General features: G+C 45.3%; 1 protein-coding gene across 1 annotated transcript; it reads right to left on the minus strand.

The window, feature by feature from the left end:
* Window positions 1-22,224: 22,224 nt before the first annotated feature.
* On the minus strand, window positions 22,225-25,468 carry LOC119269001 (coiled-coil domain-containing protein 25-like). Its single transcript, XM_037550741.1, has 6 exons — window positions 25,124-25,468; window positions 24,315-24,442; window positions 23,771-23,874; window positions 23,162-23,249; window positions 22,980-23,041; window positions 22,225-22,596 (listed from the first exon to the last, which is right to left on the minus strand). The coding sequence occupies exons 1-6, from the start codon at window positions 25,234-25,236 to the stop codon at window positions 22,444-22,446; spliced, it is 648 nt and encodes a 215-aa protein (XP_037406638.1). The 5' UTR covers window positions 25,237-25,468; the 3' UTR covers window positions 22,225-22,443.
* Window positions 25,469-25,672: the final 204 nt, after the last annotated feature.

A 25,672-nucleotide genomic window follows, 5' to 3' on the forward strand; every position in this document is an offset into this window, starting at 1 on the left:
CTCGCGCCTTCGCTGCTACTGCTCCAACCCTCGCCGCCATGAAAATCCATGGAGCCGAGCTCCCGATCTTCGACGCCGGCGTCGCCGAGCCCCGCTAACCTCGGGAACGGGCCCCGCAGCCTCGGCCTCCGCTCCCCGCGCCCGGATCCGCGCGTTCCCTGCCCTCGCCGGCCTCCTCCGCCCCTCCTTGCCGCTGCCCGCCGGCGAACGGCGCCGCCGCCGCCCCCCTGCCTCCCTCGATCCAGGCGGGATCAAGGAGGAGGACCCCCCTCGCGCCTCGTGGGCCTGTGCAGACCAGCAGGCCCAGATCCCTTCGCCACGAGGCCCAGCACACCTCCTCACCCCGACGGCCTGCTTCCCCTCTAGCTGGGCCAAGAGCCCATGGTGAGCTGCCCCCCCAGCGGCTCCTTAGTTTTTTTTCTTCTGTTGGCCCAATCTGCTCCAGATTCGGCCCATATCATGTTTTTTTCAGCGCCTGGGATTTTTCCTATTTATCCAGAGATGGCCAGTTTTGCAGAAAAGACCCTCATGTTCATGCATATAATAACTCACACTTCGTGCATCGGATTAAAATGATTTATATATGAAACTTGCTTAGAATTTCATCTAGTTTCATAATATGCCACTTTCATCTATGTTTAAAATGTTTAAAATGATGTTTGTTTAAATTTGCTCCTATGCCATGTTAAAATGATTTAATTCATAACTAAATAACCGTAGCTCCGTTTTTAACAAACTTTATATGTAAATGGGGTAGAAAAATGCCTAGTTTAACATGATGGCCTTACTTTGCATGTTTACCAAATCTAAAATATTGTTTAGGGCAGAACAGTACCAAACCTTAAACTATGCATATGAGGATTTTCCAGAATTGTTGTTCGTTGTTTCCGGCCTCATTTAAACTTGCCTAGATAGGTAGTTTTGTTGTGCTTCACCTCTTGCCATGTTAATCAACATTTAATATTGTTGGGGTACATAAACAAGAGAGAACTAAATAGTTGATGTGGTGTTTTGTCAATATGCATCCCGATGCATATTGTGCTCCACTTAAATTTGTAGGTTTGTTTGTGCACTTTGCCATGCCTTGCTTCATTAAACCGGTCATGCATCATACTTGTTGTGCATCATGCCATGATCGTGTGATGGTTGTTTACCATGATTGTTTGCTTCTTTCCGGTGTTGCTTCTTCAAGTTGGTTCCGTTAACGTCGAGTTTGTGAGGACCCGTTCGTCTACGTCCGTTTGTCTTCTTCATGGACTCGTTCTTCTTCCTTGCGGGATTTCAGGCAAGATGATCATACCCTCGAAATCACTTCTATCTTTGCTTGCTTAGTTGCTCGCTCTTTTGCTATGCCTATGCTGCGATACCTACCACTTGCTTATCATGCCTCCCATATTGTTGTACCAAGCCTCTAACCCACCTTGTCCTAGCAAACCGTTGATTGGCTATGTTACCACTTTGCTCAGCCCCTCTTATAGCGTTGTTAGTTGCAGGTGAAGATTGAAGTTTGCTCCTTGTTGGAACTTGGAGATGTTGTTCCTTGTTGGAACATGTTTACTTGTGGGGATATCACTATATATCTTATTTAATTAATGCATCTATATACTTGGTAAAGGGTGGAAGGCTCGGCCTTATGCCTGGTGTTTTGTTCCACTCTTGCCACCCTAGTTTCCATCATATCGGTGTTATGTTCCCGGATTTTGCGTTCCTTACGCGGTTGGGCTATTATGGGAACCCCTTGACAGTTTGTCTTAAGTAAAGCTCTTCCAGCAATGCCCAACATTGGTTTTACCATTTGCCACCTAGCCTCTTTTTCCCTTGGGTTTCGCAGACTCAAGAGTCATCATTATTTTATCCCCCCGGGCCAGTGCTCCTCCGAGTGTTGGTCCACCTGTCAGCTGCCGGTGGCCACCAGAGGCAACTCTGGGCTGGCTTACCCGTACCTAAGACAATCTGAGTGTGCCCTGAGAAAGAGATATGTGCAGCTCCTATAAGGATTTGTCGGCACATTCGGGCGGTGTTGCTGGTTTAGTTTTACCCTGTCGAAATGTCTTGTTGTACCGGGATACCGAGTCTGATCGGAACGTCTCGGGTGGAGGTCTATTCCTTCGTTGACCATGAGAGCTTGTCATGGGCTAAGTTGGGACACCCCTGCAGGGATTTGAACTTTCGAAAGCCGTGCCCGCGGTTATGGGCATATGGGAATTTGTTAACGTCCGGTTGTAGAAAACCTGAACTTGACCTTAATTAAAATGAATCAATCGCGTGTGTAACCGTGATGGTCTCTTTCCGGTGGTGTCCGGGAAGTGAACACGGTTGTTGGAGTTATGCTTGACGTAGGTAGTCCAGGATCACTTCTTGATCATACTTTTATCGACCATGCTTTGCCTTCTCTTCTCGCTCTCATTTGCGTATGTTAGCCACCATATATGCTAGTCGCTTGCTGCAGCTCCACCTCATACCTTTACTTCACCCATAAGCTTAAATAGTCTTGATCGCGAGGGTGCGAGATTGCTGAGTCCCCGTGGCTCACAGATACTTCCAAAACCAGCTTGCAGGTGCCGATGAGTCCGTGCAGATGACGCAACCAAGCTCAGGAGGCGCTCGATGAAGATCTTGTTCTTTGTGTGTTTTCGTTCTAGTTGATCAGTAGTGGAGCCCAGTTGGGGTCGATCGGGGACCTTTGTTGCATTTGGGGTTCTTCTTTTATTTTGGTTCCATAGTCGGACCATGATTGTATTTGATTGATGTAATGTTTATTCATGTAATTATGTGAAGTGGCGATTGTAAGCCAACTATGTATCTCTTTCCCTTATGTATTACATGGTTGTGTGAAGATTACCTCACTTGCGACATATGCCTTCAATGCGATTATGTCTCTAAGTCGTGCCTCGACACGTGGGAGCTATAGTCGCATCGAGGGTGTTACAAGTTGGTATCAGAGCCTTCCCCGACCTTAGGAGCCCCATTGCTTGATCGTTTTTAGCGGTCGAGTTGTGTCTAGAAAAATGTTTTGAGTCATTTAGGAATTATATATCGGAGAGATTAGGAATTCTTTTTACTTCCCAGTCTCCTCATCGCTCTGGTAAGGCATCCTGACGTAGAGTTTTGACTCTTCTCTTCTCAAATTTCACTAAAAAAAATTTAGGATCACGCGGGTATCTTGGAATCGTTCCGATGGTTTTATGATGAGAACATTGTCTTGGTGCCTCCTGTCAGGGGTTTAGTGGAAGTGTCCCGGGGAGTTGAGCTCTGAGGTGTTGTCGTCATAATTTTATCGTTGCAGTTCTGGAATACCTGAGTTTAGTACGCCGACATCGAAAATCTCTTTTATGCAGTTCGTTGGTGAGATAACCTCGACGCCACCCAGTACTGGGGCGGGAGTTCGGGAGTATCGCCATAACTTGTATAACGGATGCTTTTCAAAGGTTGAGGTAGATGATTTCCGAAGGTTTCTTGGTTATGTGTTGAAGGATGGATACAGCTGGATGTAGGATTTGCTAGTTTTGGGTGAGATATTATGCTTCCCCTGTATCCCCAACACCTGATTGCATAATCGGAAAATTTCGGGAGTTTCATAGGTGGGAATTCAAGTAGCTCTTAGGATATCTTTCCGACAGATGTATGATATGAAATTGGGGTTCGACGTCTAGTGGTCCGCCTATTGACGGTCGGTTTTACAGTGGTCTCGTTGTGTCTTAAAGAGTCCTTGGCTATGCCGACTCGCGGACGCTTCGTATGTCATGTGCACTGCCTTGTACATGATGGTGCTGTACGATCGAGCCCGTGTAGGCCCCACCACGAAAACTACGGACGAAATCTCAGTCATATGTTTGCTCTGGCTAATTTTGCAAGCCAATCCTTTGTTTTGTTTTGAGTTATGGTATTCGAGTTGCTTCAATGTCAAATGTTGATTCCATACTTTTTCCTAAATGGTGTTCTCATACTCCGATGTGGATACCAATCCTCCTTGATAATTGAGATTGTTATGCCAATCTTGTTCAACCGGTGTGCTTCTCTTCAAGTGGATCTGATCATTTCAATATCTGCAAGATCAACTCAAGTCTTCTCAACGGCGTTCGTTTCATCCATCTCTTGCCTTTGTTTTTCCCACCCTCCCTCCCTTTGTTTGTTCGAGGACCCAGATTTCTTTATCAAGTATCCTTTTATTCTTGTGAAGTCTCGCCATTCTTTTCCGTCAATATTCTTATCCGGTGATTCTCATGAAGATCGTAACAGAGCTTCAAGTTATCATTCTTTGTCTCTTCTCTTCTCCGGTGGTTTCAAGTCAAGCTTTGTTGATCATATCCTTTCCTCGTTTCAATGCTTTCTCATGCCGGTGCACATCACATTTAGTCATTTCTTGCTATTCTTTTGTTCCGGAATGCTAAATATATCTCAGAAGATTCGTGTTTCCGCTCTTAATCCGTTCAACCTATTTCGAGGATGTTATCTCATTCTAGTCATTTAATTCTACCGGTGCAACCTCTCTTTTAAATTGATCAACGGTGTTTTCTTTTGAGTGGGCCTTGACCCACAGGTCTTTTCCCAGGATCTTACCTGACTCTTCTTATTTTTCCGGAGTTATTCTCAAATTCTTTTCAAAGTTAGACGTAAGAATGAATTATCATCAGTCAAATGTATTTCTCCAAGATCTTTCAAATTCTTTTCATCGTTGGCTCAACCTTTCCATTCTTCATCCCGGGGTGCCTCAACAATTCTTGGTGGTGTTTCCCGTTGTAATTCTCAGATTTTTGAAGACCGAAGAAGAGTTTATCTTTAATCTTGCTCCATTCTCTTCAAGATTCGTGATTCTAGCTTGTTGCCATCCTCTCGTAATTGTTTTGATCGTGAGAATTCTTTTCACCTATCCGGAGTAATTCAAGAATCGTCTCAGTTTGATTATCCGGAGTCCATCAATTCATGTTTATTCATTCTCAGCTTTCAGTTGCCATTCTCCAATCTTATCGGTGCATCGTTCAAGTATTCTCTTATCAGCTCGTGACCTTTTCGCTCTCATGTATCTAAATCCTAGCAAGCATTTTCGTTCATTTGCTAATTCTTCCCGGTGTTTCTTTATCTTTTCTTCATTCTTTTTCAATTCTTATGGTGGTTCATTCAAAAGTTTTCTTCCTTTGTGTATCATATCTATGCATTCGTGCTTTTCAAATTCTACCGGTGGTTCGTTGAAGACCTTCTCAAGTTTGATATATCTCTTTTAATCCTTTCTACGAGAATAAGTAGTATGCCAAATCCATTGTTTGTCATCAATTTAATTGGTGAGGAATAAGCATAATGTAATTCTTATTCTTGTTTCATCGAGTTTGCTCAATTCCTGTTTTTTTCGGAGTGGTTCATCATACTTATTCTTGTTTCAAGTGCTCATTTTTTCTTTCCTGGAGTTCCAAGCTCTCGCAATTATGTAATCACAGAGATCTATGTAAATCTGTACAAGGTTCCACCTTGTGTTTTCAACTACCCTTTCTTTCCGTTTGATCATCCTTTTGTTACCGGAGTTCTTCATGAAGGTTCCACTTGTTGGTTCATAGAGGATTTATTTCCTTTTCGAAGTGTTCATCGAGATTCTTTTCAAAGGAGCTCAAGCTTTCTTGATCTTGCTATCCGAAGTACAATTTCTTTCTACCGTATCTTTGGAGGTGGTTTTACATCATTCTTGATAATTTGAGTTCATCATTCACATGTTATTAAGAATGAGGTATTTTAAATCCTTCAATCTCGTCATTGGAGTTACCTTGGGTTATATTTCACCTAAAGCCTTCCCTAAGGATTGTTGCTATCTATGGTGCTTATAAATGATCCAAGTTCTCGATTTATTCTCCTGGTGCGATAGTTTCTCGTATCCTTCTTGATATCAAGCCAATTTATTGTTTCGTTAGTGGCAGAATTTCACCTCATAATTTTGAGATGTCTTCCATAAGCCCACTGCCAGCTTACTCTTTTCGTTGTTGGACTCCCAATTCGACCCTTCTCCTAAGGATGCCTTCTCAAGCTCTTTTGTGGCAGAAGTTGGCATTTTCTTCTCCATTCCCCTATCTCAATTATCTATCTTCTATTCTTTTGTTCCGGAGGCATTGTGATGTTGCTCTCTTCTACCCATCTTCTTGTTTTGTCATGATAGTATTCTTTTCTTTGCTTATCCATTCAACCGGAGTGTCGTGTTTTCTTTCGAGCTCTCATCTTATCAACTTTTGCATCCCTTCTCAACTGGAGTGCTGTCCAAATTATATCACTCTTATTCCTTCCCTATCTTGTTTAACCGGAGTGTTGTGCCTTTTTGCTCAAGTTCTTTTCGCCTTATCAAGCCTTGCATCTCCTTTCAACCGGAGTGCTGCCTGAATTTGGTCTTTCTTGATCCCCTTCCTTAACCGGCGTGTCTTCAATATATATCTTGCCTTTCAACCTCAAGGTTTTTTTAGCAATGTTCTTTGTCCCTCTTTTCTAACGGAGTGTTTTCGACCTTGTTCACCTTCGTTGTTTTCTTTTCTCGGATGTGTTCAACCTCTCAAGGTTCTTTGGTCTCACTCGTTTGTCAAAGAAGCAACTTAGTTTACCTATTCTCTTTCTCCTCCGCTTTCCCTCCGGTGCCATTCTAGATCTCGGGACGAGATCCTCTCGTAGTGGTGGAGTGTTGTAACGCCCCGAGACCGATGTGTCAGGTGTCGTTTAGTTATTCGCTGGTGTTGCCTTGTCATTGCTTGCGTGTCATGCATTGCATATCATGTCATCACGCGCATTTCATTTGCATGCGTGTTCGTCTCATGCATCCGAGCATTTTCCCCGTTGTCCGTTTTGCATTCCGGCGATTCGTTCTCCTCCGGTGGTCATTTCTAGCTTTCTTTCATGTGTGGGGATTAAATATTTCCGGATTGGACCGAGTCTTGCCAAGCGGCCTTGGTTTACTACCGGTAGACCGCCTGTCAAGTTTCGTACCATTTGGACTTCGTTTGATACTCCAACGGTTAACCGAGGGACCGAGAAGGCCTCGTGTGTGTTGCAGCCCAACACCTATCCAATTTGGCCCAAAACCCACCTAACTCTGCTCCATCATTTAGAGCGTTCGATCACGATCGTGTGGCTGAAAACCGCACCTCATTTGGACTCTCCTAGCTCCCTCTACCTATAAAAGAGCACCCCTCCCCGAAATTTCAGATCATTTCGCGGATGAACCCTAAAAACCCCTCCCCTCGCGCCGCCGGACGCGTCCTCACCGCGCCCGGACAAGTCCGCTCGGTCACCACGTCACCCAACCGCCGCCGCCAGCCTATCCCGAGCCGCCACCTCACCTACCCTGCGCCCACTTCGCCGCCATCCTCCCGGGGCCCAGATCCGGCCCGCCCCGGGGCCGAACCGGGCCACCACGGGGCCCTCTCTTTGCCGTCGTTTTCCCCAGGCCGACCGGAGCCGCGCCGCCGCACCAGATGCTCCCGCCGGCCACCCGTGCCTCGTCGGAGTCCGTCCCCCTCGCCGGCCTCCGTTCCTCGCGCCTTCGCTGCTACTGCTCCAACCCTCGCCGCCATGAAAATCCATGGAGCCGAGCTCCCGATCTTCGACGCCGGCGTCGCCGAGCCCCGCTGACCTCGGGAACGGGCCCCGCAGCCTCGGCCTCCGCTCCCCGCGCCCGGATCCGCGCGTTCCCTGCCCTCGCCAGCCTCCTCCGCCCCTCCTTGCCGCTGCCCGCCGGCGAACGGCGCCGCCGCCGCCCCCCTGCCTCCCTCGATCCAGGCGGGATCAAGGAGGAGGACCCCCCTCGTGCCTCGTGGGCCTGAGCAGACCAGCAGGCCCAGATCCCTTCGCCACGAGGCCCAGCGCGCCTCCTCACCCCGACGGCCTGCTTCCCCTCCAGCTGGGCCAAGAGCCCATGGTGAGCTGCCCCCCCAGCGGCTCCTTAGTTTCTTTTCTTCTATTGGCCCAATCTGCTCCAAATTCGGCCCATATCATGTTTTTTTCAGCGCCTGGGATTTTTCCTATTTATCCAGAGATGGCCAGTTTTGCAGAAAAGACCCTCATGTTCATGCATATAATAACTCACAATTCGTGCATCGGATTAAAATGATTTATATATGAAACTTGCTTAGAATTTCATCTAGTTTCATAATATGCCACTTTCATCTATGTTTAAAATGTTTAAAATGATGTTTGTTTAAATTTGCTCCTATGCCATGTTAAAATGATTTAATTCATAACTAAATAACCGTAGCTCCGTTTTTAACAAACTTTATATGTAAATGGGGTAGAAAAATGCCTAGTTTAACATGATGGCCTTACTTTGCATGTTTAACAACTCTAAAATATTGTTTAGGGCAGAACAGTATCAAACCTTAAACTATGCATATGAGGATTTTCCGGAATTGTTGTTCGTTGTTTCCGGCCTCATTTAAACTTGCCTAGATAGGTAGTTTTGTTGTGCTTCACCTCTTGCCATGTTAATCAACATTTAATATTTTTGAGTACATAAACAAGAGAGAACTAAATAATTGATGTGGTGTTTTGTCAATATGCATCCCGATGCATATTGTGCTCCACTTAAATTTGTAGGTTTGTTTGTGCACTTTGCCATGCCTTGCTTCATTAAACCGGTCATGCATCATACTTGTTGTGCATCATGCCATGATCGATTGATGGTTGTTTACCATGATTGTTTGCTTCTTTCCGGTGTTGCTTCTTCGGGTTAGTTCCGTTAACGTCGAGTTTGTGAGGACCCGTTCATCTACGTCCGTTTGTCTTCTTCATGGACTCGTTCTTCTTCCTTGCAGGATTTCAGGCAAGATGATCATACCCTCGAAATCACTTCTATCTTTGCTTGCTTAGTTGCTCGCTCTTTTGCTATGCCTATGCTGCGATACCTACCACTTGCTTATCATGCCTCCCATATTGTTGAACCAAGCCTCTAACCCACCTTGTCCTAGCAAACCGTTGATTGGCTATGTTACCGCTTTGCTCAGCCCCTCTTATAGCGTTGTTAGTTGCAGGTGAAGATTGAAGTTTGCTCCTTGTTGGAACTTGGAGATGTTGTTCCTTGTTGGAACATGTTTACTTGTGGGGATATCACTATATATCTTATTTAATTAATGCATCTATATACTTGGTAAAGGGTGGAAGGCTCAGCCTTATGCCTGGTGTTTTGTTCCACTCTTGCCGCCCTAGTTTCCGTCATGTCGGTGTTATGTTCCCGGATTTTGCGTTCCTTATGCGGTTGGGCTATTATGGGAACCCCTTGACAGTTCGTCTTAAGTAAAGCTCTTCCAGCAATGCCCAACATTGGTTTTACCATTCGCCACCTAGCCTCTTTTTCCCTTGGGTTTCACGGACTCAAGGGTCATCGTTATTTTATCTCCCCGGGCCAGTGCTCCTCTGAGTGTTGGTCCACCTGTCAGCTGCCGGTGGCCACCAGGGGCAACTCTGGGCTGGCTTACCCGTACCTAAGACAATCTGAGTGTGCCCTGAGAAAGAGATATGTGCAGCTCCTATCGGGATTTGTCGGCACATTCGGACGGTGTTGCTGGTTTAGTTTTACCCTGTCGAAATGTCTTGTTGTACCGGGATACCGAGTCTGATCGGAACATCTCGGGTGGAGGTCTATTCCTTCGTTGACCGTGAGAGCTTGTCATGGGCTAAGTTGGGACACCCCTGCAGGGATTTGAACTTTCGAAAGCCGTGCCCGCGGTTATGGGCAGATGGGAATTTGTTAACGTCCGGTTGTAGAAAACCTGAACTTGACCTTAATTAAAATGAATCAACCGCGTGTGTAACCGTGATGGTCTCTTTTCGGCGGTGTCCGGGAAGTGAACACGGTTGTTGGAGTTATGCTTGACGTAGGTAGTCCAGGATCACTTCTTGATCATACTTTTATCGACCGTGCTTTGCCTTCTCTTCTCGCTCTCATTTGCGTATGTTAGCCACCATATATGCTAGTCGCTTGCTGCAGCTCCACCTCATACCTTTACTTCACCCATAAGCTTAAATAGTCTTGATCGCGAGGGTGCGAGATTGCTGAGTCCCCGTGGCTCACAGATACTTCCAAAACCAGCTTGCAGGTGCCGATGAGTCCGTGCAGATGACGCAACCAAGCTCAGGAGGAGCTCGATGAAGATCTTGTTCTTTGTGTGGTTTCGTTCTAGTTGATCAGTAGTGGAGCCCAGTTGGGGTCGATCGGGGACCTTTGTCGCATTTGGGGTTCTTCCTTTATTTTGGTTCCGTAGTTGGACCATGAGTGTATTTGATTGATGTAATGTTTATTCATGTAATTGTGTGAAGTGGCGATTGTAAGCCAACTATGTATCTCTTTCCCTTATGTATTACATGGGTTGTGTGAAGATTACCTCACTTGCGACATATGCCTTCAATGCAATTATGTCTCTAAGTCGTGCCTCGACACGTGGGAGCTATAGTCGCATCGAGGGTGTTACATTATATATACTTGAATTGTTGACAGGAGCAATTGGTAGCCCCCAAGGGCCGGATCATGATAATATGATGAGTCGGGTCTTCAATAAGACTAGTAAAAAGGACTTTGCATTAGCCCCCAAGTGTCATGGTGCATGCTTGCATTGACATGAGACTTGCATGTAATCTCAATTTGAATAATGTAGCCCCCAAGTGCCGGTTGTAAGCCTGCAGTGACTCGGGACTATTCCTTCCATTATAGAATAAATCATATCCTTTGATAAAATAGTAGACATTGCGCTATAGCGACTTTGAAAACTCAATAATACCGGTTATTAATAACCATAAAAATCCAACCATGTTGGCTATTCAAGATAATATAATCCGGTATGAAAACCTTATTCATTCAATATCATAATGAAAATTCAGCCAAGTTTGGCTATTTGAATAATATGACACGATGATTTATTAGCGCATGATTCCAATGGCGCAATCCAAATATATATACTGGCGACTTATAGTCCAAAGCCAGGCCGGTTTAACAAACCTGTTTCTGCATACAGCAAGTTTAAAGTGTCCTGGCGGTTTACCGCCGGACGGGTCATATTGCCCAACATATAACCTGCTGCACTTAAGAATAATCAAATATGAAATATATCATACCTGTGACATTGAATCACATCGTTGATTTACCAACTTTTTGTAGTAGAGGTAATAACCCAAATTTTGAGTACTGATAACTCCTTCCATATTGTGCCTGTTTATGATAAAACCGTGCCAGGTTGTGATAAACACCGGTTTACTCCATAAGAGGATGTTAACAACAAGGATCAAACCGGGCAAATAGTCTCCAGATTGACGTGAACTGTGTTCCGTCAATTGATTGGTTGAAAACTTTGTCGGTTTAAAAAACGCAATAAAAAAGAAAAAAAGTATCTTGCAAAGAAAAGTGTGAAGCAAAAGCAATGACAAAACCGTTTGCAAAAAAGGTTTATTTGAGCTGATCAAATGGCGTTACCATGGCCGAACACGACCAAGTTCCCGTTAGGTGTAACTATGGTTCTAGTCAGCCAGGTCCCCAAATGAAACCGTGGCATTTATGCCGACCAAGTGGCATGGCAATGGTTCGGGTTCGACCAAGCCCCCAAGTGATTCTGTGGCCTTAGGCCGATCAAGAGGCATGACTGGTTCAGACGTGACCAAGTCCCCAAGTGATCTGGTGGCTCTCGCCTATCAAGAGGTATGGTATTGGTTCGGACACGACCAAACCTCCAAGTGATATAACATGATGCTTTTAAAAAGCGAACTCAAGGGGTAAACCAGAGGCCGCTTTAGAACAACTCCGTGTAACCACACAGGATGTAAAAGAACAGATACCCCGCTTTATGAAGCAGAAGCCCCCATGTGATCAATAATATATCAGGCTAGTAAGGCGGGATACCCATGTTTGAACCGCGCATCATGGCAGCAGGTCCTCTTCGGCAATTTTTAACTTTTTGCAAGAGATAAATTCTTCTTGAACCAGGATCTTGAACCGGATATTGAGAGCTTTAAAGCTTTGTGGGAGACATCTTTCCCTTAAACCGGATTTTAAACCGGAATCTTCATTTTCAGCCGGAAAATTTTTCTGACGACCTTTAAACTCGAGTTTGCGAGAAGTTAATTCCTTTTTGAACCGGACATTGTTAAACCGGATTTGAGTGCTCCAGAGCTTTGTGGGAGAACAGATTTCCCTTGAACCGGACTATAAACCGGATATTTGAGAGCTGCAGTCAGACTGACTTCCCTTGAGCCAGATTTCAAACCGGAATCCTTTCTGATGACCCGGATCTTCTTCATTGAGCCGGGATTTTGTAACTGTCATATACTTTCTAAACCGGAAATTTTCTGACGGCCTTTAAACTTTCATCAATATAACAGTAGCCTCCAGGACTGGGTTATCTTTCCCTCCATCATCCCGGGGTTCTTAAACCGGCTGAAACTGGCAAGATTTGTTGAGTCATGTCATCGTAGCCCCCGAGTCTCAGAAGTGACTCAAGGAGTTGGCTTGAGACTCTCCATATTTGACCGTGATATAAACCGCCATAACTTGTATATCATTGGCGTTGATAGCACGATGTGAATCCATAGAAGGTTGAGGTGACTGCGACGGGTTGTAAATGATCCCATATGAGACGTGTCAGCAACTCGGCCAATGGTTCCTTCCAACTGACGATTTGAAGTTAATCAAAACTGTAGTGGCGGCGACTTGTGCGCCCAATAAACAGCTCATGCAGACAGGTGCGGCCCGGTATGTTGATGTAGACCAGGCCGCGAGAGACGAACGACAAAGACGACCGTAGCATCAGAGGCGGCTCAGATAGATGAGTCAGCCGCGGCGTTGTAAGCCGGTGCGGATGGGCAAGTTGTCCTTCTTGTTGTAAGCCGGCGTGGTCGCTAGAGACGGCCACGGTGTTGTAAGCCGGCGCAGTCGCGAGAGACGGCCATGGCGTTGTAAGCCGGTGCGGGAGTCCGTTGAGTAACAACGACCACCTGTGCCAAAAAATGTTGGCGTGCCTCCATCTCCTCGGTATAATATCACTTTTTGTCATAAATAATTGCCCTGCATAAATAATATTGCAGACCAAGGCAAAGATAAACTTGTTTTTTGACAAAAGCAACATGTGCTAATAAAACAAAATTGGATTGATATCACCTGATTTGTTTGGATGAACACAGTCACTGATACTGGATAATGGCTGAGTACTAGCACTGTCATTATGACATCATCTGTACTAGTGCTAGTAACCATCAAACGCCCCATGTGCAGATTAATCCATTGACACACAGCATGTGAGGGAGCCAATCCATTGAACTTCACATGTGTCTGACATTGCATGGCAACTGCCCGGGTGCTCCTGATCAACCATGCGACGGAAGGGCGACGCTGCTGATTATATTGGAGGTCCCTGACGGCGGTAAGCGGCTGGTTGACACCTTGCAGGTAGTCCATACTGATTTAACCCACGTCAAGCTTCCTCAGGTGTTTAAATATATCGCGGCAGAGAAGCGACGGACAAGCAGGCCACGACTGGTTGGAAAGGAGTAAGTTTTAGCAGAGGCCAGTGCAGCCACGCAGCTCGGCGACCGGCACCTCAACACAGCAGCGGTGGAGGCGATTTAAAGGCAGAGCCGCTCGGTGAGAGGAAGTGAGACCGGGGCAGTCTTGCTGGGCGTGGCAGCCAGCGGCTTAACGCGGCGACGATGGAGGCGACTCTCCGGCGGTGGCGACTCGCAGCCGAAACCGAGGCGGATTGGTGTCAGGGCAGAGACCGGTGACTCAGCTGTGGTGCCGTCGGACGACGAAGGCGGCGGCTCACTGATGGCGGCTCAAGGCACCCTGTCACTACCGCAGCAAGAGCAACGACTCGGAGACCCGGACGATCCGCAGCAAAGGCGGAGACCGCGGCAGAGGGACACCGGCGATTCGGCTGATTGAGCCTGTGGTGACGGGCACGGTTGAAGATCGGTGACTCTCCGGCACGGCGACTCCCTGGCGCTGTGGCCGACAGACTGGTTTGACGCGTCGGCCGCAGCAAGGCAGATGGACGGGGCGCGGCGGCGGCTCGCGGAGTAGCCACGGCGGCAATGGCTTGAGGAGGCCTCCTGCGGCCGCGGGTTGACGGAGGTGGCGGAGGCGATCCCCCGGCTCGACGCGATGCATAAGTCGACAACAGGGCGGGTCAACGGAGGAGTCCGGGTCCGAGAACAATTCGCTCCCGGGTCGTGGCCCTTTTTTTTAACCGGACAAAGAACCAGATGTAGCCAGCTGGCTCAGATTTGACAAAGATCCAGTCGAGCACGCGGTGGATGCAGAGGAAGCGCAAGGCGGGTCTTGGTGATGACGACTCGGACGGCCGCCGTGGCGGCGGTGAGGCCGGGTCAAATTGACCCGGCGGCGGTTCAATACCAGGACGGCAGCCGGGCGGCGGTTCAAAGGCGCGGTCGCAAGGCAGAACGGTCTCAAGGCACAGGGTCCATGACGGTTTGACCTTAGTCTTCACGTGGAAACAATGATAATTGGTCAGTGACTGCTTCCTCGGTGACTTGTGGTGGCTCTATTGATCTCGGCGGCTTACCACGATGAACAGGTGTTAACCCTAGTTTTTCTTGAACCTTGGACGGGTATTCGATCTGACTGCTTGTCCTTGAGATCATGTAAATTCTGCTGTAACGACTCTTCTTCATTCAAAAAATTGTGGACTTCTCGATCCCCATAAGAGATCCCTCCAAGAACTCAACACCACCGTGCGCTAGCCCCACGGTGGGCGCCAACTGTCGTGGAATTGTCACGCCAGATGTCCTTAGTGTCAGGACTTAGTCACGAGGCCAACGCATCTATGTGGTAGCTTGAGAGGGGTTGAGCGGGACGAGAGACGCGATGTTTTACCCAGGTTCGGCCCCTCACGGTGGAGGTAAAAACCTACATCCTGCTTCATTGATATTGATGATGATGATCACGATTACAAGAGTGCTCTATCTCGAGAGCTATTGTCTAAACCTAACTTGTCCAACTTGTGGAACTTATGAATCTTGTTCCCTTTTGGGGAGCCCTGCCCCTCCTTATATATATGTTGAAGGGGCGGTTTACATGTGGAGTCCTATTAGGATTAGGACTAGTCTATCTCTAATACAAACCGGATATAAGTCCAGGTCTTAACTCCTTGTAAGATAAATATTTCTTATGCCTTTCCTCTTAAACCGGCCCATCATTAAACGTGAACCGGCCTTCTGGGCCTTGGGCCTTATCATCCGTCTGTCCCGCAGGCCGGGTTACTTGTGAGTCATAATGACCAGGCAGGTTGCTTGTAAACCACCAGGTCAGGGTGGGTCGCCAGTAACTCGCCAAGTGTCAGCGGGGTCTTCAGATAAACCGCCAAGTGTCAGCGGGGTCTTCAGATAAACCGCCAAGTCCGACCGGGTTAACTTCCGGCCGGTTTACACCGCGGGGTATATCCCCGACAATAATCCACCTCGGTCATATCGTAGCAGTGCTTAGGCGAAGCCCTGTGTCGGTAGCATCATCATCACCATCATCACGCCGTCGTGCTGACGGAACTCTCCCTCGAAGCTATGCTGGATCGGAGTTCGTGGGACGTCACCGAGCTGAACGTGTGCTGAACTCAAAGGTGCCGTATGTTCGGTACTTGGATCGGTCGGATCGTGAAGACGTATTACTACATCAACCACGTTCTCATAACGCTTCCGCTTGCAGTCTACGAGGGTACGTGGACGACACTCTCCCCTCTCGTTGCTATGCATCACCATGATCTTGCGTGTGCGTAGGAATTTTTTTGAAATTACTGCGTTCCCCAACACCTATCCCCGACAGTTTCTGGGTCGTGTGGGAAGGACCCCCCTATCGCCCACACTCACTTGGCGACGGTTCCAAATGCCGTCACGGAAAGGGGTTAAAAACCGTTTGTTTAGGACCGACGCGCACCAGTGTTAAGTTTTATTATTATTGCTTTCTCCATGACTTATACATATTCCTTTGACTATGAGATTATGCAACTCTCGAATACCGGAGGAACGTCACAACGTAACTGGGTGATTATAAAGATGCTCTACAGGTGTCTCTGAAGGTGTTTGTTGGGTTGGCATAGATCAAGATTATGATTTGTCACTCTGAATATCGGAGAGGTATCTCTGGGCCCTCTCGGTAATGCACATCACGATAACCCTTGCAAGCCATGTTACTAATGAGTTAGTTGCGGCATGATGCATTACGGAATGAGTACAGATACTTGCCGGTAACGAGATTGAACTAGGTATGAAGATACCGACGATCAAATCTCGGGCAAGTAACATACCGATTACAAAGGGAATGACGTATGTTGTCATTGCGGTTTGACCGATAAAGATCTTCGTAGAATATGTAGGAACCACTATGAGCATCCAAGTTCCGCTGTTGGTTATTGATCGAAGATGTATCTCGGTCATGTCTACATAGTTCTCGAACCCGTACAGTCTGCACGCTTAATGTTCGATGATGATTTGTATTATGAGTTATGTGTTTTGGTGACCAAAGATTCTTCAGAGTCCCGGATGAGATCACGGACATGACGAGGAGTCTCGAAATGGTCGAGAGATAAAGATTGATATATTGGACGATAGTATTCGGACACCAGAAGTGTTTCAGAATGTATCAGGTGCATATCGGAGTATCGGGGGGTTACCGGAACCCCGGGGGGAGATATGGGCCATATGGGCCATAGAGGGGAGGCAGCCCACAAGGGGTGGCGCCCCCCATGGGGAGTCCGAATTGGACAAGGGGAGGGGGTGCGGCCCCCCTTTCCTTCTCCTCCTCCCCCTCCTACTCCTTCCCCCTTTCCCCTTCCGGTAAAAGGAAAGGGGGAGGGGGCGAATTGGACTAGGGGTCCAAGTGGGACTCCTCCCACTTGGCGCGCCCTAGGCAGGCCTCCTCCCCTCTCCCTCCTTTATACACGGGGGCAGGGGGCCCTCTAAGAACATCAATTGTTTCTTAGCCGTGTGCGGTGCCCCCCTTAACAGTTTACTCCTTTGGTCATATTGTCGTAGTGCTTAGGCGAAGCCCTGCACAGATCAGATCACCATCACCGTCACCACGCCGTCGTGCTGACGAAACTCTCCCTCGACACTTTGCTGGATCAAGAGTCCGAGGGACGTCATCGATCTGATCTTGTGCAGAACTCGGAGGTGTCGTACGTTCGGTGCTTGATCGGTTGAATTAAGAAGACGTTCGACTACATCAACCGCGTTAAGCTAACGCTTCCTCTTTCGGGCTATGAGGGTATGTGGACACACTCTCCCCTCTCGTTGCTATGCATATCCTAAATAGATCTTGCGTGATCGTAGGAATATTTTTGAAATTGCATGCTACGTTCCACAACAGTTGTATCAGTCATCCTCCTCCTCCCTCCTTCATTTTTGTTCGTATCTGGAGTTCCTCCTCCCCCGGTCATCCATAGTAGATGTTGATTTGTGACCTCGGTATGATGTTTCTATCGAGCTTTAGTGTTCCCTCAACTCCCCTCGTTTGTCTTCGTCCAGATCTCGGCATCCCATAGTCAAATCTGGTGCCACACCCCGCCTTGGTCGACGTTGTCCAGATCCTAGCGTCAGACCACAAGATTTTGGCATTCCTCCCTCTTTGTCGCCTCACTCACCTTGATGTGAATGAATATGGTCCTTATTTTGGTCGTTTGGATGTGTGCGGTCCTCTCCCCAGCCATTGATGCCCTGCCCTTGTTGCTAGGCTGATCTCTCTTTTGTGGATCTTTCCCCACCTGGTTTCTGTTTGGTAATGAGACATCTACGTGGTCGTGCTCTCCTTGCTTCGGTCCTATGCCAGTTATGATGTTGTGGTCGTCCTGACACCCTTTCTTAAGCAACTGTGACTTTGGGCTATTAGCAGATGCCATCCTAGAGAGGCTTGTGCTTATGCTATAGTGGTCATCCCTCCCAGTTGATGCAGGTCCTTTGATGTATGGTTGTGCTTTTGATGTATGGTTGTGCTTTCTTACATGTGTGTTGTCCATACTTGTTCTTGCTTGGGTTGCTAGTCTTTTGCCTAAGTCGCTTGATTGGTGCTTGTGTACACAATCCTTAGACCGTTCATCCTTTATTAGGTTGTGTTGTGCTCTCATGTTGTGCCATCTTTGGCATTGTGTTGGTGCTGCCATCTTTAGTGTTGCTATCTCCTTTCTATATCAATGAATACATGCGACTCCCACAAATGATTTGAGAAAAAAAGATAATATCAAGTGAAACTTGTGCAAGGGTTGTTTGATTACACATCTCTTGCCCTCCCCTAAAGATGAACTCCATACACTACCTCCTAAACTTAACCTCACAATGTTTAAGTGGCTTGGGGGTGGGAACTAGTCCTTGCCATAATCTTAACTCCCGATAAAACTTTCATTGATCTCTCTTTCCTTTCGCATACATAAACCCCATTTCGACTGTATTTGCACACAATGCCAATTCTGACCTTGATGTCTCTATTGCACACATTTCAAATATATTTATTACTTTTAAAGTTCAAATTCAAACCCAACATAGAGTTCAAATGAAATAAATAATAAGCATGATAAAGGCATGATGATGCATGCTGAGTATTGCCTATGAAGTTCCCCCAAGTGTTTCACAAGATCATCCCAGAGTTTGATCAGGACATCCCTACTAGTTACACCCACATCCACAGATGCTTGAGCTCCACAAATAGAAGGGCGAATTACTAGAGCTCGCACATGCAACTTAAATATAAGATTATAAGGTACCTTTTGTTTCTAGAACTTTCTCTAATACTCATGAGATTATGATGTTACTCATTTTTCTTCCATGGTCACTTTTATTACCTCATATTGTAGCATTAAGAGGATACAAAGCATAATGTGCATACATCTGGCTTCACTTGACTAGGATGAACACAACCAAGAACCAACACTAACACACACAAGAATAGATAAAGGTGACGACCAAAGCAAAGTTAAACTAGATCGATACCATGCACAACTCGATTTACACAAGGTGTATGGAGGGCATGTTCGTGGACTATGTTTCCAACCCTGCGAGGCTAAAAACATTTGTCGCCACCTCGTCCAATCGTGTACGCACTACCATAAACAATGACGATGCATCGGTCCTTATAGAGTAGATCATGAACGGAGTGAGTGCATACGATGGATTTTTACCATAAAAACTATGTCATTTCTACATAGCCAAAACAATCATAACAATGTTCTCCTACTCTTACAACTACACTAACTTACATGGTATACCATCATGCCAGTGACCGTACATATTGGAAACACTGCGTGGTGGTTATAAGTTGTCTAACAGAAGTATGTTTGTATTGTTAAGAAATGAAGGACCTAACATGAATTTTATTTATTATTTATAACAGTTTTTAAGGGGAGGTAATCATGGCTAGCTACACTAATATCATAGGACAATTATCTCATTCTCAATGCATTATTCTAATTCTCAGACTTTTTTCAACTTCATGAACTTTATACAAATGTGCAAACTTTTTTAAACTCATGAAGATTTTACTTTTTTTTTCAAAATCACGAACATTTTTTAGTTTAAAAAGTCGATAGCTGGTTTTTTTCTTGCACAACACAACAACACGAGAAAAAGAAAAAAGGCTAGCAACAAAAACAAATCAAGCTGAACAAACACACATGTGGGCGGTCTAGCAAGCTTATTGGGCCAGCCCATGCGCACGAGCACCTGTTGCGCTACGAGATCTAAGAGACGCTATAAGCTCTCGCATTTTCTATACAACGCCTTCTGTGCCCGTTACTTCTATTTCACACACACCCCTCTGTCCTCTCGATCTAAATGGTCCGGCCCAAACATACCACAGGAAGCTCACCTCTCCCGGTTGCGAGAAGCTTCTAGAAGCTTCCCAGTTGTTTCTTTTATTATTTCATTTTTGTTTTTGCTAGACCGGTCTTTGTTTGGTTCCTCTTTCTTTTTCTGTTTATTTTCTTTAATATTTTTCCTTTTTATTAAATTTATTTCTCTTTCTTTATTTTTATTTTGTTTTTTTAATGCATGAACTTTGTCAAGTTTGATGAGTTTTTTTTTTCAAAATCAATGAACTATTTTTTAAAATTTGATGAACCTTTTTTGAAAGACGATGAACTTTTTGCAAATTCAATGATTTTTTTTCAAAATCGATAACTTTTTATAAACATTGTTATACTTTTTAAATTTTTTTAAAAAATCGGTGAACATTTTTAGTTCATATTTTTTGTTATTTTTCGTAATTTGTCGAAAGTCAATGGTTGTCCAGTCAACTAGTCTTTTTTGTGTCAACTAGTCAACTATGACTGAGCAAACGCGATCGAGCGACCAGGGAAACCAGTCGAGTGTTTGCCTTCTTCTTGGTCCAACCTATCAGAGGGGAGCGTGAGCGGTGGGGAACTATTCAGACGTTTGTAAGGCGCCAAACAGCCCCCCTTTAAGCTATGTGCAGGTCTCATGAGCAGCTTTGTCTATTATGTGAGACACAAGCTTCAGCAGCACTAGTAATGGGCATATCCAAGTAGTAGCTCCTTGCAGGTTAGTTCATTTTTCTTCTCATTTTTTATTTGTCCCTTTTTTCGTTTTGTTCATATTTAAAGAAAATACTGAATACATATATAAAACTTATATTGACTTTAAATTTAAAAACTGTGAATTTGAAAATCATTAACACAGTGTAAATTAATTTTTGGCATAGTTTAAAAAAATGTTGATACATTCAGAAAAATATTTGTGATATTTAAAAAAGATTATCATGTTTCTAAAAAAAATCCACGTGTAATTTATAAATAAATACTATATAATGTAAAGAGATGCTTATGTAATTCAAAAAGAATGTTTTGAACCATTCAAAATATATGTGCTGCATTTCAGAAAATGCCACACATTTCAAAATATGTTCATAACATTACAAAATTTGTGTAGCGTAATTTTGTCAGCTCATTCAAAAATTGGAAGAACGTGTATTAAAAAATGTTCAAAAACATGTACTTGAAAAATGTTAAATGTGTATAAAATAATGCTTCATATGTGTACGAAAATGCACAACGTGTATAAAACTATATATATTAAAACATATATTTAATAAAATTTATCATGTATTTACAAAAATATGAATCTTTTATAAAATAATGTCCCTGATGTATACTAAAAATGTGCAATGTACTAGCAGCGTGCCCATGTGTTGCTACGAAACTAAATTATAAGGTGTAAGGCCACGACTTAAGAGCATAATTTTGAGTTAGAGTCACATTTTTTTTTATTTGTGCATTCTTCAAGTGTAAAAGTAGTAGTGTATTTGTTAATTTGTTTTAAATCCACATGTGAGTTAAAGTGCATTTATTTATTGATGTCTCTTGGAAGATTGATAGTCCCACATGTGGGTAAGGGTGCATTTTTTTATTGGTGAAGGGTGTTGGTCCCACACCACCAACTCTAACCTTTATAAGTAGGGAAGTTATGAAAAAAGTAGGGATGTGTTGAAAAAAGTAAAAAAAAAGAAAAAGAAAGGAAGAAAGCCGAAACCTAAAAACAAAACTGTTGAAAATTGACACAAAAAACCATTGAAAACAAACACCGGAAATCAAGTAAAAATAAAAATAAAATAAAAACCCAAAACCGAAAAAGCAATGAAAACCAACACAGAAAAGGCATAGAAAAGAAATACTCCCTCCGTCCGAAAAAGCATTTTGTCCCACAAATAGATATATTTAGCACTTGATACATCCATTTGAGAAACAAGCTTGAGACAAACTTTTTCGGACGGAGAGAGTAGCTCCTAAAGCCCGCTCCCGCAGGAGCCCAGATTGGGCCACCAACTTCCACATTTCCTTTTGGAACACCATTTCCTCTCTGTTTACTGTGTTGCCGAACACGTTTGTCGAACGACAATGACAGCCTCATATCGATTGGATGCACAAGCTACTAGGATTTTTGAAAGATTGAAATCCTTAGAAAATTTCCCTACGTTGGTTGTTTGATTCATAGAATTGGATTACATAGGAAATTTCCTATGAAATCTTTTGTACTACATTTCATAAAAAATCTAACATCCACTTCAATCTCTCTTTATAATTTTTTTGTTTTTTCTATGGCATCAAACACTAGCTAATCCTATAAGATTTAAGAGGATATATGCCCTCCATTCCTATATTTTTTCTATTCCTATATTTTTAGAATCCTGCGAATCGAAAAGGCCCTAAGCATACCATATCTGGATCAGTTTTGTTTAGGCACCGCAATGCCCGCCCTTTGTCGTCATCAGAATTTTTGGAATTTACAGTTTATTTCTGCGCTAGCTGCTTTCTCATTTCTGTCCAAATCAAGGACCTTATATATGTACACCTGCACCGTCAGTAACATCGAGGATCGATCGATCATCGCCCGCCTCGTCGAGACCACGCTCGCACACGCATGCAAGATGCGCGCATCGGCATATATACACATGGACATGGATGATACACTACACACGCATGAGGCTAGCTGCTAGACGAACTCGTCCTCCATTTCCTGTATGGACTTGCCGGCGGAGGCGATCTGGCGGTTGGAGGTCATCTTCTCGGCAACCATGAGGCCCTTGTAGCTCCGTATCTCGGCCTGCCGCTCCTTCACCACCCTCTCCATCTCCTCCCTGCGCTTCTGCGCACGCCACAAGAGAAAAAAGTTAGCCGGTTGTCACCATGACAGGCTTTGATTTAGGCTGCCCGTAATGAGAGTATCATAGATTGTATCATGCATGCGAACTAAGCAATTTTGATTTAATGGCATAGAATTAAATGAAGAAAGAGAGGCTTGAGTATCATATTATGATACCGTATCATATTAAATGATGTGCTATTTTGTGTCATGTATGGCAATAAATGTAGTTCTCTATGATACCAACATATGATACTATGCATTAGGGATGTAGTATCATAGACTAGTATCATATGCACGATACTAGTATATGATACTTCCCATTACAACCAGCTTTAGCTAGAAAGGTCGAGCTGGCATGCATGATGCAAGCATGCGTTGCGTGCCTTGTCTTTCAGCTGCATCTTCCGCTCGGCCTTCTCCGCTGCATTTGATGCATCTTTCTCGGCTACACACACACACACATTTGCAAATTAGCGAATGAAATCCCAGTTGCACGTGCATGCATGCATGGTGTACTACACGTGCACACGAAATGGAGATCTCTAGCTTGTGTATGCGTATGTACCTTTGAGGTCTGGTCGGCGCTCGACCCTGGTCTTATTCAACCTGTTGAGGATCTCATTGACACGCTTCTCCACTGTCAAGACGTGTACCTGTTGGCGGACAGTAGATTGTATATAAACATTTGTTTGTCGCAAAGACATGAATCAACTTATGATTAGCCAACACTCGCAAAATAAATAAATTATGATTAGCCAAGGGCCAACGCAAGAAATGAAGCATGCTAGAGTCAGTTAGCATCGGCGACGGTTGGGACCGCCGGCAGCTAAGCAGCTACAGGTATGCGCAAGACAAGACAGATTTCTTTCAACTGGTCATGAATTGGCAGCTTTCGTTATAATGGTTATTTTCTCATCGAATGTTCGCAATTATTGCGCAAGATAATCTAGTTAATTTTTAAAGGTTTCTTATCCAATTATTGTTCGTGCTACTCGAAATGCTTCTATAACTTGATACCACTGCATACATGCTTTAACAACTGAGCCTAATTGAAACGCTACAATCGATCAAGCATATGTCTATATACATATTTTCTTCTTAAATTTGTTAAATAACTGCCAATGGAGGCGTTAGTAGTACTACTAGCAAACGGGTAGAAGTGGTAATTGATTACCATCCGATGGTTGTGGAAGCCAACTTGGCCGACATCCATGGACGTCGCCTTCTTGAGGTTAGACCATGGCGTGTAGACCACCTCCACATTGTTCATCTTGTTTCCTGCACGATAAACACATGCATGCATGAATGATTTAGCCAGCACCCATTATCGGCCCAACTTGTCACGTTCTGACGATCACAATCACTCGCACATACAGTATAGGCCAGTTATCGACCCAAGGCAGATAATGCAAAGGGGCCCATGCATGGCATGCATAGAGAGGCCGGCAATAATACACCAGAAAAAGTTGCTGTAATGGGCACAGAAAGAGATAGTAGCAATGTGCATGCTGCAGCTTTGCACTAGACACGGCCGGTCACAGTCACAGCACGAGCTAATTTCTGAGGTCCGTGCTCAGATGGCAAACATAGTTGAACATATCAATGTTTTGTGGGGTACCATATTTCTGAGGGAACTTTTTGGTAGCAAGAAAATCTTGCTAGCTAACACAATCTTCAGTAGCAGTATAAACAATGCAATGAGTTTCTTTCATGTATACCTTGAATGGAATGCGCTTTTACGAGCTGCGCACAATCCTCCAGGAGGCCTTCGCTGATGGTGTCTATGGACTCGCCTTTCTTGAGCCTCAGGTAGACGTGCGCCGAGGACACCTTGTCCACATGGAACCTGCAGCGCAGATGGTGCGCCAGCGTGCATGCAGCAACCCTGATTAATAATTATCCCGTACAATCATCGTTGCTTTGCTTAATAAACGGGCTAGCTAGGTTGTACTACAGCACGATATCCACTGAGCTCGAGGGTTGCTTATTTTTCAGCAATATAATAAACCAGTAAAATAAGTAGTCCAGTTTGCAGCGCGAGCCGAGGGCGAGGTCCTCTAGACGATAGATATATACAGGGTGTTTTGGCCCTAGCTACGCTCGTGTTGTGTGATGCAGATGGCAGACTGGGGGACGATAGTCACGCACGCGGCATGTTTCGAGCAGCTCGGGTCGTATCTACTCTACGCAGTTTGGTAGTTGGAGTGTCCTTGCCAGCCTCGTCATGGCCTCGTCACGAGTCAATCCGCGCGCTCCCTCTGCTTCTCTGCATTCTCTCTCGTTCTGGCCGGCTGGCCGGCCGGTCTGTCTCTCTCTCTCCGTAATGAGTTTAAATGTACTCGTACTAAACTGTTCATGATTAACTAGGGTAAACTATTCAAGATTAACTAGGGATTAACTATTATACCCCACGTGCATATTTATATACGGAGGAACTACCATGAGTATATCCATCGATCGACACACACACAGAGAGAGAGAGAGAGAGAGGCGAAGCTAGAGACTAGAGTTTGGCAAATGCTCGTACCAGACGTCCTCGGGGAGGCCGTACTTGATGAGCTCCTCGTTCTCGTTCTTGTCGGCGCCCATGTAGATGGTGTAGTCGCCGGCGTCCGGCCGCGCCTTGAAGTAGAACACCATTGCCAGTACTGATTCTCTTCTCTCTCTCTCTCTCTCTCTGTGTGTGTGTGTGTGTGTGTGTCTTCCTCCTGGAAGTTCAGCTCAGCAACCGTATATCCAGGCGACCGTGCGTAGGGTAGTTTTACCGCACATTAAGAAGAGGCAGAGGCCGAGAAAGAAGAGGCAACAGACGCAGGCGGGGGCGAAGGGAGGGAAGGAGGGAGACGGCAGAGCGACGAACCAGGCAATGAAGCAGCATGGGCGGGTATAAAAAGGCGACGGCCGGGGCTAAAATCTCAAAGGTCTTCTCTTCTTTACTCCAAGGCGGTTGGGTTGGGTCGCCACGTGGAGACACGATGGATTCGATTAAACAAATGCGACCGGGGAGCGGGGCCTTATCCTCGCAGCTTTTGCTCCTCCCACTCCGCCCCTCTTTAATTAGCATAATAATAATTGG

This window comes from Triticum dicoccoides, chromosome 3A (assembly GCF_002162155.2).
Source record: "Triticum dicoccoides isolate Atlit2015 ecotype Zavitan chromosome 3A, WEW_v2.0, whole genome shotgun sequence".
Classification (NCBI taxonomy): Eukaryota; Viridiplantae; Streptophyta; class Magnoliopsida; order Poales; family Poaceae; genus Triticum; species Triticum dicoccoides.

Excerpts from the sequence above, each read along its gene's own strand:
- LOC119269001 (XM_037550741.1), bottom strand. The coding sequence starts at position 25,236 with ATGGTGTTCTACTTCAAGGCGCGGCCGGACGCCGGCGACTACACCATC. Across the intron at positions 23,250-23,770 it reads GCTTCCACAACCATCGGATG|GTACACGTCTTGACAGTGGA; the intron begins GTAATCAATTAC and ends GTCCGCCAACAG. Across the intron at positions 23,042-23,161 it reads GCGCCGACCAGACCTCAAAG|CCGAGAAAGATGCATCAAAT; the intron begins GTACATACGCAT and ends GTGTGTGTGTAG.